Consider the following 12,734-nt stretch of genomic DNA (forward strand, 5'->3'; position numbering starts at 1 on the left):
TTTCATGAAAAGAAAACATTAGAGGGCCAAAAGAATTTGCTCCTTAAAATCGGCGATAGAATGGAATAGTAATGTTTTCATTCATGGATTGATGTGATTGATTGATCGATTCATTCATTCATTCATTCATTCATTCATTCATTCATTCATTCATTCATTCATTCATTCGTCTCAAAAGGCAAACGAGAATATGTTAAAAACATTTTAAGTTACGAACCCAGATTTACAAGAAATAGAGTAGGGTCATATTGAGCACAGATTGATCAGTTTAATTCTATTACAAACATACAATAAATTAAAGACTTTTACGAAGTATCGTGGTGCCACGGATTTAGTACTTTTGCATTGTATCAGATGTAAAATTTCTCTACGTTTGGAGGCACATGTATATTTTGGATTATAGCAAAAGAGACTAGGAACTGGGGACTTAACTGTTGGATCCATTACCGAGAGCCAAGGTCCAGAACTGGTAACGAATCTAAATACTATAATAGATACGTTCCGTTTCACAGTTTTCCTGAACGTGTAGTTTACACGTAGCTCCGAAGTGCTAAAGCCAACAATTTCGTACCATTCTTTAATACCAAAGACGCCAACTACCTAATTTATATCATGCTAAAGCGAACAAGATCGCGTTATATCGGCATAAGTATGGATTTCATAGGTATTCCATTTTTATATTTTAAATGCCCTCTTTCTCCATATTCTCTGTGTCGTGGTATTCTCAGTTTATCTTGTAAAACTCGGAATTTTGAAAGACCTCGACACCGTAAATTGAAGTCGCTAGCTGAAGACGCGATATTCGTGAAACATTTTAGTAAATTTGTCTACCCGAGCTTGAAGTCTTCACTTCAACAAGCCATCAACAAGGAAGCTTGATATCAGACCAGTCACTTCAGCTAGGAATAATTAAAACACATCATATATTAATGTAATTTTGCAGTTCATTAGTGATGTTGAAGAATATAGTACTTCATGTCAATCCATCTTTTACAAATATATTTTCGAAACCCTACTTGGGGTAAACTTGTTTCCTGTGCCAGTCGCCAAACTTGTAGACTAAAGAAAGATTTGAAGCTTCTTACGACGGTGTTAATGCTCTTTTTTAAAGTAAATAATAATTAAGTTTATTGAAATAAAATGTAGAAATTCTTTAGCGCACTAGTTTTCAAAATACCATGCTTTTTACTGTCGTGTATTACGAAAAACGTTTTAGTATCGCTAGTCCCAGTGTGGATAGCATTACTACAAAAGTCTACTAGAACACTGTGCTTTGCTACTAGCATACATAAGACAACTTTGGCTTACTGTTAGTGATAATACTAGGCTTAAGAGATACCTAATTTATTTATATACATATAGTTTTTTTTTAGCTTTGAATTCGGCGCACTGGAATTCCATGCAGGATCATTACATGTACAAAAAGTAAACAATGAATTGCATGCAGGAATCTTTTAAAACGCATTTGAATAGCCTCCTGAGTTTCGAGCGTATGGTATTACTATACCATACTTCGTACATGATTATGATGTAAGATGTATATGCAGAGATTCGAAGTCTGGTATAATATATCTGCATTTGTGTCCTAACTGTAACTTGTAGAATTTTTTCAGCATTTTTCGTCATGTCAGTGACTTTAAGTGTAGAATTATATTGAACTTTAAAAATAAAACAAATGTCTCAGGACTCGGAAGGCTAGCATGTGTCAACGACTCTCATAAGAGAAAGGTCGACATCCCGAAAGCAGAACAAAATTAATTTGAAGTACTGTTGTTTAGTCAACTGTCCGAGGGCAGGTCTGAACCTCACAAGTGATACCAACATGGCACCACGTGTGAGACAACTAAACCAGGAGATGATGGGGTAGGTTGGCCAGGGTCTTTCCCCTCTATTGCATACTTGGCCGATTACATATTACACTAATCAGACTTCAGATGCACACAAACAATTATTTTTCCTCTGACACATATCGTCAATTGAGATATACTGCCTGTAGGGTAAAGTTGCCTATTTCCATCCTGTGATACATTTTTTAAATTGAATGTCAGTCAAAGCTTTGTCGTTCGACCATAGCGCCAGACATCTTTCTCAAAAGATTGCATCTTTCGCCTACTTTTGAGATATCAGTGAACTTCCTAGCAAGATACCCAATCCTGTGACATTTAGTGAAAAAAATATATCACGGAATTAGACAATTTTACCCTATATAATAGATGTACGTATCGGTCAGAACTTCAATCAGAGGTGAAACAAATACTGTAAATACATGAACAGGTCAGCTGTCTTTTCAGTAATGCAACACGACAGGATGAGAGAAACAAACTACCCTTGTTAATAGTTTTAAGTGTTATTTATTGTAGTAACCTACTGGAAACTTATTTAGATACATTCATCCCAAGAGGGAGATTCAATCATAAGTTATAGCCTATTGTTGCTACCATGATGAGTGAAAAATTAAACAATTTGTTATTTAATAACGGAAAGTGGACATGTTGACGAGAACAGAAACTCGTTGAAGAGAAATAAATTGCAATCAAATAAAAAAAAATGAAATAACAAAAGTTCAACGAAGTAAAATATATGTATACTTTTTTAACCACGGCCTTACCAAATCTTAGCTTCTTCGTGAAGCTGTAGCTATCAGTGTTAAATGTAAAAAATTTAAAAAGGAAAATGTTATACATTCATACATAGCTAAGTGTTCTACCCATGGGCAAGTCTTTCACTGCAAACCCAGCATTCTCCAATCCTTTCTATTTTCTGCCTTCCTCTTAGTCTCCTCTTATAAACCATATATCTTAATGTCGTCTATCATCTGATATCTTCTTCACCGAACTCTTCTCCCTTCCAGTAGATTCTTCAGTAGGCAGTTTCTTCTCAGCCAGTGACCCAATCTTTCTGATAAATTTCAGCATGTCCACACCTGTGGAGTAACGGTTAGCGCGTCTGGCAGCGAAACCAGGCGGCCCGGGTTCGATTCCCGGTCGGGGCAAGTTACCTGGTTGAGGTTTTTTGCGAGGTTTTCCCACAACCCAATATGAACAAATGCTGGGTAACTTTCGGTGTTGGATCCCGGGCTCATTTCAACTGTATTATCACCTTCATCTCATTCAGACGCTAAATAACCTAAGCTGTTGATAAAGCATCGTAAAATAACCCACTAAAATAAAATAAATTTCAGCATCATTCTTTCTTCAGCCACTCTTTCCAAGACAACTTCAGTTCTTATTCTGTCTGTCCACTTCGCACTCTCCAATCTTCTCCATATCCACATTTCAAATGCTTATATTAGTTTTTTTTTTTTTTTCATTTCGTCGTAATGAAAATTTTATATAATTTTAAATTTGTTTACACCTATATGTGATGGCACGCAATTCGGATGCCTCCTATAAAATCGTCGCACTCAACTCGGACATTCCTTTTCCTTTCCACAAGTAATTCGCATGCACCATTTTAATTGTTAACCGCACAAGATTGTCCAAAAATTTAATACATACGTTGAAATATACACACATTGATTATGAAAGGAACTCTAACGTACTAAGGATTGCATAAGTAATGGGAGAAAAGGGTGCTTTTTTTTTATAAATGTCTTTTATTTTCAGAAGTGCTTATAATTAAAACATTTCAAAGTATTTACAGAGAAAAAGTAACACTTCATGGACTGTTTAGAAGTTAAGTGAATTTATTACAAATGATACGCCAAGTGAAGAAGTGTGTTGTTTGAAATCCTTAAGTTGCCTTCGACTGTAAGAAGAAATTTATTTAAATAGTACTATGTAAACTGAAAAGTTTAATTATTTTTTAGATAATATAAAGAAAACAAGACGTGTATGCTAATGAAGGAGGACAGTTTTATTGTAGTGAAATAGAGAATGTATTGTGGAAAGCAATTTGCTTGACCATGTACATAGAAACAATGATGTAAAGCGACGCATGGAACGACCAAAGTGAAAATAGCTTGAACAATAAAATTTGAACCGTCACGGAGCCAGTGATAAGTGATGACAATTTTAAATTTAATTATTATAAAAGTTTTTCTAAAATAACTGAAAAGGTAGCCCATTATTATTTAAGTAACTGTTAATTATATGTATCTTTTTATTTATCGCCTGTTGCATAATGCTGTCATTGATGGATCAGTGCAGGTATTTCCTGGGTTGTCGCACTTGACACTATAAGTAATGACATGACACAGTATTCCAGCAGTTCTTTGGCTTGTACTTTACGTCTTATATAATTTCAGTCCTTACGATTGAGTTCCCAAGTATAAACTGAACTATAAGGTATAGCAGTTGATTAATTTACCATTGCTATATGTAGGCCTGTTGGTTTTGTTAATGCGTATCACTTCCCTTTTAGATTTGGAAGTCGTACGAAACTATTGTTTATTATTAGAGGGACAATTTCAGAGGTATACGAGCGTATTTCATAGTTTCTTTGAGGCAGTCTAATTAATATTATATGCAGAGAAAGGGCGAACTATTATGTAATCAATTTAACATTGGGAGTTTTCAGACCTAAATGGGAGGAAAAAGTGAGAAGAAATTTTCTTGTATCATTGCTTTGGATTTTATTATTGTTGGTATAATCTCCTATACTCTAATTGTATATTGGTAACGAATTGTTTAAAAATTATGTTTGTCGTTTTATTTACAGACTTTTTTAATCTACTAGAAAAAAGTTATTCGTCATTGATGGAATGATACGATAATTGGTTCATTTTAAGCGTTCTCTTGGCAATTTGAAAGAGAGGCTATGATGAAAACTAAAATCTTTACTGATGATACTTAACTGAATAAGAAATGAATAGGCTGCTGAATTTTCGGACGATCTATCATTTTTGACTCCGATCATTAAAAACGTAATTTTTTCTACGTATAGCCTATATCATAATTCATCACATGTTTGTGCGTAGAGTAGAATTTGAAGCTATAATGTTTTATTAATAATGTCGTAGGCATAGACATAGAGGAAATGACGAGCAATAATGTAATGCAGCCTACCTAGTTTTTTAAAACAAATATAAAATCTAAGAAAGTCTTGTTACAGCTCTTCTGTACCTAATTATGATTAATTCTCTAGTTTGAGGAATCTGTGTTGTGGCGAATCCTTAAATTAACATTTACAAGAACTTTTTGTTTTATTTTGTCCATAAAACCGCACTTGTACGCTGCCGTCAAACTATGGAATCGTAAATTTGCAACATATCTGGCATCTGATGTCCCTAGAGGCGTTAAGTAAAGGAATGCGTCTCTTTCTCGCCATTTTCGTCCACATGGAGACATCGGGACTGCAAGAACACGCTTGCTAATGGCCAGTCATACAGTTTCGATGTCAGATTGTAAGAGGCATTAGTGCTCTTCAAGTAACAGTTTAGACATGTATTCGCTTTTTTTGAACATGGATTTGAATTCATGAGTTTACTGAGGTATGCAATTAACACTAGTTACACATTTTTAGGCAATCTACTCGTAACTCTGCCAAGAGAACAATAAAAATATATTTAAATAAAGTAGTGTACAATATTATCAGTTAGCAGTTTCATTGTTTAAAGATATTTGAAAATTTAAACAGGTGTCATGGGTTCAATAATAATAATAATAATAATAATAATATAATAATAATAATAATATGTATGAAGTTCTGGTAGTTGAACTAGTATTGGCTTCCCACGACATAGACACAGTTTCAAATTCAGGTTAGTTCAAGTGGGATTTGGGTAGTGTGTTTTTGGCATAAGTTCGCGAAGTACTCCCATTTCTCCTGTCAGCATTCCAAAATGTCTCCGTCATCGTCATCATCATCACCTTCACTTTCATCTTCATCTTCACTTCTATGTGGTACGCAATAGGCAAAGCAAAAGACAGCAAACTTATCCAGAGATGTTATTAAAGTACAATTCTTTAGCCTATATTATATGGGTAGAAATGTATGGTGCTGTTGTCTATTAAAATAACAGTCATTACATTCTGAATTGACATCAAAATATTATTTAAAATGGTGGTTTGCCATGAATGTTTGCATGACCAGTTTCTCCTTAGTATCTGCTATGGCTCAAGCTGTAGCAGTTATAACTACATATACAGAGAACTCGGATTTTACTTCCTCCAGGGAAGTGGATATTATATTCTCGTCGTTGGGGCAAGGAACATTATATTATGTCCCTTTGCCTATTACGTTTAGCGATAGTTTTGCGCTAAGCTAACATGACCGAAGATCAGTGAATTTGGTTCGCAATCCTCACAGAGGACGAGATGGATAAAGCGGCCGAAATTTTAAATCTGATGGTGGTGGTGGTGGTGGTGGTGGTGGTGAAGATTATTTTCTAATTACCCAGATTTTATTTGTAGATTTTAATATAAATTGTAGAAATGTATTTGGTAAATGTATTAAGCTAATTTTAGTGTGAAATATCCGCAAAGAAAACTAAGATGATGACATTTTCTGGTACTTAAAATTGTTACAGCTAACAAATTATAGATAAAACAAATTGAATTAGTGATTTGTTTTAGTTGTGTAGAATCAGGACTTTTATTACAGATAATAAATATATTTGTGTTAAAATAGGTCAATGACATTTTTAGGGTATTTTAGCGTATAGAAGTGTGTATGGTAGGTAGGCATTGCCTAAATTTGGACTAATTCTACTTTATTTTGTGATTGCGAAAATTGAGTTTCAAAAGGATCTGTTAAGGATTGAAGAAGCATAGATGTGGTTCCTAGGAGCAGCAGCAGGCTTCAAACTTTTGGAACAAAAGGTAGAATGAAGTTGTGAAAAAAATAATTCAATGTCAAAAGCTTAATGGGAAGGGAACATTGGAAAAACAACCTGCTACAATTGGACGAAGTTACGCAATAAGAAACCAACCACCAAAAACCTGTTTTCGAGATATTGACCACTAAAATAAATCTGGTTATTTGTTAAACATTTTATGTATGAAGCATTGTAACATTCACACTATTAAAAAAGTAGCACAAATAATAGCAGTTGATTTAATATTGAAAAGGAAAATAAATAAATGAATTGTATGCAATAAACGAATTTTGCTTATAAACAGCAACAGAATGCATTCTTGAACTTTTGAGAGTTAAAAAAATCCAGCCATCAACAGATCTATGCAAATATCTCATTTTTTTTTCAAATTGTCGATTGGTATATTATTGCACAACTTCGTCCAATTATTACAGGTCACTGAGTTAAGAAAGAAACATGAAAAATAAGGACCAAAATTACAAAATATTAAATAAAATAAAAATACCAGGATCATCCGTGGATTTCATTTTGAGCTGAAAAGAACTAATTTGTATTAGTCAGTGATGTGTTGCCGTTGAAGGATTGTGAATGTTTCAAGTGTAAGGAGAATAAGAATTTGTTCTGTGTTACTGTTCAATTGAGAACACAGCTTTTGGGTAACATTAAGGTTTCTTGTGAGCGCTGATAGCCCGCACTCATTATGGACATGAAGCTGACTGCAGACAGATGGACACGACCTTTCCCATATGCGCACAGTTGTGCAGGCTGCGAGTGGAGTGTGGCTGCTGTGCGCCTGGGAACTAACAGCTCATTATCTGGGGTGATTCGCAAGAAAACCTGGAAAATTACGGGAATTCCAAAACAGGGTTTTGTATGTTTGCACCGGGCAGAGGGAGGATTACTAAATGTAAGATACTGCTCGCGCTTTGTTAGTCTCGTGGTGCGTTACTGCAGCTTTGTAGTGGCAGCTGTAGTGATCTCCCCTTCTCCTAAACCCCACCTCTTTCATGAATCCACACGCGGTCGGGAACACCGGACAGGGGAAATATGGTGGGCCATGGTCTAGACTATCCTAGTGTAGAACGGCGTAGGTCATGGTTTGCTACTTTTAGTTCGTCACGTTGCCAACTCAGGGTTGCGAGCCAAGACGCTCCAATAGTTATGAATTGATCGAATTGTGACAAGTTGCGGGCTGTCATAGCTTCGTCTCGTCGTCTCGGCCGATGGTAACCAAGCCTCTTTAAAACATTTATCATCACGCATCAAACGAATGATGTATTTTATTTTGGAAAAGATGTAAAGAATAACCCTAATGTACGGTAGACGCATATTCAACTCCTGTCTTGTACATTTTTAGATAAGAATTGATGATTTGGCTATAGATTTATTTCAATTTTGTTATTTTATTCTATAGATGGAAGGCATTGTGAGAGACTGGACATCCAGGATGAGTTTTTAATCTGTTATTTCAATACGTTGTAACAAATTCGAGACTATCTAGCGTCAGTGGAGTTCGCAATAGCGAGATGGGACAGAGAATTCACCATAGATTAACTGACATTTGTCGTACAGTTGGGATCAGTCTTGGAAAAAACTCAAACCATCCCAAAGAAGATTCGAACCTACGTTCAAGCGCAGCTTCGGACTAGGAGAGCAGTTCCTTACTCCTAAGTCGATGGCTCGAGTGTTATTAGAGTTACGTTTTGTTACACCTTGATGTACGATTAAGAAACTAAAATGATCTAAAATGCAAATGATCGACTTATTACGGAGCAGTTGAGAATATTCACATTTGAAATAGAAAAAATAGATCCTGAACACGATTATGTATTTCATTCAAAATTTGCCGATATCACAAGTTCAATTTTTTTAAATTGCCGGTTGTGTGAATTAAAATCACAATACACGAAGGCTGTAAAAATCGAAATTAGAAAAAATCAAATTAAATTTCATATGAACTTCATGTTATAAAGTATATCTTCTATCGTTAGCCTACTTTTAAGGTGGTGTAACTTGGGTTAGGCTATATAAAGTAACAAAGCAAACGTCTCCTTTTAGGGGAGATGAGATGTTTAAGAAAAGTAGCCACAGCCGAATACAGTCTAAAATAACTTTCTGGAAAAATTGTACTCATAAATACAAAATAAAATAGACAAATGAACTGATCCAAACTATTAATAGAATTGAATTGGCAAAACTACTTTCTGCCTGTAGTCTGATATGATGAAGCAGTTTAAGGCGCTCTAGAGAGAAATGAAAAGGTTGAAGTGGGGGTGTAACAGGATTCAGAGAGTTTAAAGCATAATTCTGGAAATTATATTCTGCATTAGTAGTGGCAGGCATTCTCTGTTTTCAAAAAGAATCTCACCTTATAAGCACATGGAAGACATCGAGAAGGTTGTCTCTTGTAATTGGGATAAGCAGTGTGAGGGAATCTTAATATAATGCTGGCGTTTCGGATACGTCTTGTTGGTTTCAGGAATGTAGAAAATACAGTACATACTCGTATTTGCATGAAAATCGAGCGTTCCAATTTCAGACTTTTGTGGAATATAGCCTATTGACAGATATTTCGTCTTTTCCCCTGTCCTTTTCATTCATTTAACACTTCTCAACGAATTTGTATAAACTCTGCAATTTAAAATTGTCTTGTAATAAGGAGCTATCTCGTTCTTGACCAATCTTAGTGCCATTATTTAATATTGTTTTATCTCCGATTCGCAGATTCTTTGTAACATCTGCTGTTTAGGTATCTGTAAGTAGAAACTGCTACTTTATTCGCCTGTAAAAAATTCAGTTCCTTCATTGTAAAATTGGAGGGTCTGTTAGCGTTACGTTTTACAGCATTGCACGTTTTGGTACCGTAATGTTTCTAATTATAATGTATTGTTTATATTTTTTTTATCGAACATAAAATACTTGAATACTAATTTTCGTTTTGAAAACGCTATAAAGTGAAATATTTATACATAAGTGGAGCATGTCTCGCTTACGTACACCGTCATATTCTGTATGAACTTTATGTGGCTCACAGTGTGTTTTTTTTTCTTCGCAGGTTACAATTTCTTGGGTTCAGCGTTGGTTGTAGAACCATCGGTAGCTGGAGGAGCCAAGAAGAGGTGAGTATACTCGACGTTTCCATTTTTAAGTAATATTCCATTTAGTTACTTTGCACTTTATTTGCTTTAGATTTTCCTAATGTCTGTGAATTTTAGACTGAATGTAATCTGTGTGATGGCAATGAAATTATTGCATCTGCAAGTTCCGTCAATTTATAGACAATTGGAAGGGTATAAGTATGAGAAATCGACGAGGTAGTGGGATGCACAACAGACCAATTCGGAATAATTTCACACTGCTTGTGTAACCATGACTATATTCTATGTAGATTTTTATTGTATGAAATGCAGGATAAGAGAGTACTCGGAATACAGAGGTTCTGAAACTACGGTAGATGATTACGTCTCCACAGAATGATCGTGAAATTACCAGTTATTTGAAATACATCAACATTTTATAAGCAGCAACCTGATATTACTTACTTAGTTCTTAATAAAAGAACATTATGCATATAGGCTACCATTGGTGTGGGTTGGAAAGAGAGAAGACTGTTCAGTAATCTTTGTATGAAATGAGTGAAAGTCAGGATAGGAGAAGAAATGTCAGAAGGAAGTGAATTTGGGAAAGGAGTACGTCAAGGGTGTCCTTTATCACCTACCCTGTTCAACATCTACTTGGAGGATTTAGTAAAGAACTGTTTTCAGAACTTGGGAGGAGTGATAGTAGGAAGAAGAAGAATAAAGTGCATAAGATTTGCTGATGATATGGCATTGTTAGCAGAAGAGGAAATGATACTGAAGGATATGTTACTGGAGCTAAATGACAGCTGTGAGCAGTATGGAGTTAAGATAAATGCGAATAAGACGAAGAGCATGGTCATAGGAAGAGAAATAAAGACACATTTGCGAATTCTAAATGAGCCAGTAGAGCAAGTGGACAGCTTCAAATACTTCGGGTGTAATATAAGCAGTAACATGAGCTGCAGCCAGGAAGTCAAAAAGAGGATAGCAATGGCCAAGGAAGCTTTTAATAGAGAAAGGAGCATCTTCTGCGGACGTCTGGAAAAAGAACTAAGGAGGAGACCAGTGAAGAGTTTTGTATGGAGTGGCATTGTATGGAGCAGAAACGTGAACATTACGACGAAGTGAAGAGAAGCGAATAGAAGCTTTTGAAATGTGGTTATAGAGAAGAATGGAACGTGTGAAGTGGACAGATAGAATAAGAAATGATGCTGTGTTGGAAAGAGTGGGTGAAGAAAGAATGATGCTGAAACTGATCAGGAAGAGGAAAAGGAAATTGGTTGGGTCACTGGCTGAGAAGAAACTGCCTACTGAAGAATGGTGAACGGGAGAAGAGTTCGGGGTAGAAGAAGATATCAGATGATAGACGACATTAAGATATAGGCCTATGGATCATATGAGGAAATACTGACGAAAGCAGAAAATAGGAAAGATTGGAGAAAGCTGGGTTTGCAGTGAAAGATCTGCGCTTGGGCAGAACGCTAAATGCTAAAGTAATGTTTGTGTATATCGTATATAAAGCATACCAACACTGGGTCTAATTAAAAGAGTAACAAGAAATCGTACCGTTATATACTATAGCTACTTTACGGATTTAAACTCTTAATCTCGTTACTTATAATACTTCAAGACTTTTGATATAAAGAATAGAGTTTAGTGCCACTTAATTATGTGACTAATTCTGGCAATACCATGTCTTGCATTAAATACTTAGGCCTATCTGCATCGTCTTGGCATTGTGGAAACGAAATGTGAGATTTTATATTCATCCATATTTTTCTAGTAGTGCGAACAACTGGTCCAATGTCTAAGTGTTCTCCATTTCCTATGAAACTCTACTCTATATTATTCGTATTCCATAGGTATTCAATATGATTTAGGTCTGGGAACTGAGCAGACCACAGGAACACTTGAATATTGTGCATTTGCAACCACTCAAAGATTGTTCGAGCAACATGTGGTCTAGATTTATCATATATAAAGAAAAGTTCAGGGCCAGATTTTTCAGCAAATGAAAAGTGGAACAGATTGCGATATGTTCTAGATCTCAAATTTTAGGCTAAATTCCTATTTTTGTCTATAAGGATAAACTGAAACTAGTTGAATATCTTCACTTCTTATTGTTTTGGTAGGGTTTTTATTGTATCTCAAATGCTTATTTTGTTAATATGCGTTCTTAATTTTTTTTGTGTAGTAATGAATGACAAAAGTTTTGAATATTATTATGGAGTGGGTTTGGTTCAAAGACCTTGTAATAGTTTTATTATAGAAATTAAGAAATTCCTGGACAGTGACTGGTTTTGTTGAATACTTGAGCAGGTAATAAAATGTGATGAGTGGGAGGGATGTAATCATCATTGTATATGTTGTAGATTTAAATATTTACCTTTAACTTCGGTATCGTTGGAAAGGTACTTTTCCGGTTATAAAATGGTTCTCTCTGAGAAAAGACTAAGTTTCAAAGCAAAAAATTTAGAGAAGAACCTTGTTATGTATACTGGCGTTCAAGGATATCTGACCTACGATTTTTTTATTGTGTAAGCGAATTTTCTAACAACGAGATAACTTAGAACCGAAGATGTAACAATGACAAACTTTGAAATAGTTCCGCTAGTCTCAATAGGTGACACTATTATTGGAACGGGTAAAAATGTTGGAGAAAATGATGGGGTAGATTAAGTATAAATTATTCTGATAATTGACAGTATCAGTATATCAGTGGTTTCCTGCTAAAACTGGTACTTACTACAATCATTAGAGGTAGACGGAAATTTAAATTCTATAATGCGGGTATATTTATACACTATTGCTGACTGACGTACCTTCGCCATCTATTGGTAGAAGTAAAAATTAAAGAAGCCACACTTAGGCTACACAAACAAATTATTGATCACTAT

At 35.1% G+C, this 12,734-nt stretch overlaps 1 protein-coding gene across 2 annotated transcripts in view; it reads left to right on the forward strand.

The window, feature by feature from the left end:
• The window catches only part of Imp (IGF-II mRNA-binding protein), a 345,234-nt gene that overhangs the window by 39,686 nt on the left and 292,814 nt on the right, over positions 1-12,734 (forward strand). For both annotated transcript variants that reach the window (XM_069834736.1, XM_069834737.1), the window contains exon 2: positions 9,813-9,876. In XM_069834736.1, the coding sequence (XP_069690837.1) occupies positions 9,813-9,876 (64 nt within the window). The remainder of the gene's footprint in view (positions 1-9,812; positions 9,877-12,734) is intronic.

Source organism: Periplaneta americana, chromosome 9 (assembly GCF_040183065.1).
Source record: "Periplaneta americana isolate PAMFEO1 chromosome 9, P.americana_PAMFEO1_priV1, whole genome shotgun sequence".
In the NCBI taxonomy this organism is placed as follows: domain Eukaryota; kingdom Metazoa; phylum Arthropoda; class Insecta; order Blattodea; family Blattidae; genus Periplaneta; species Periplaneta americana.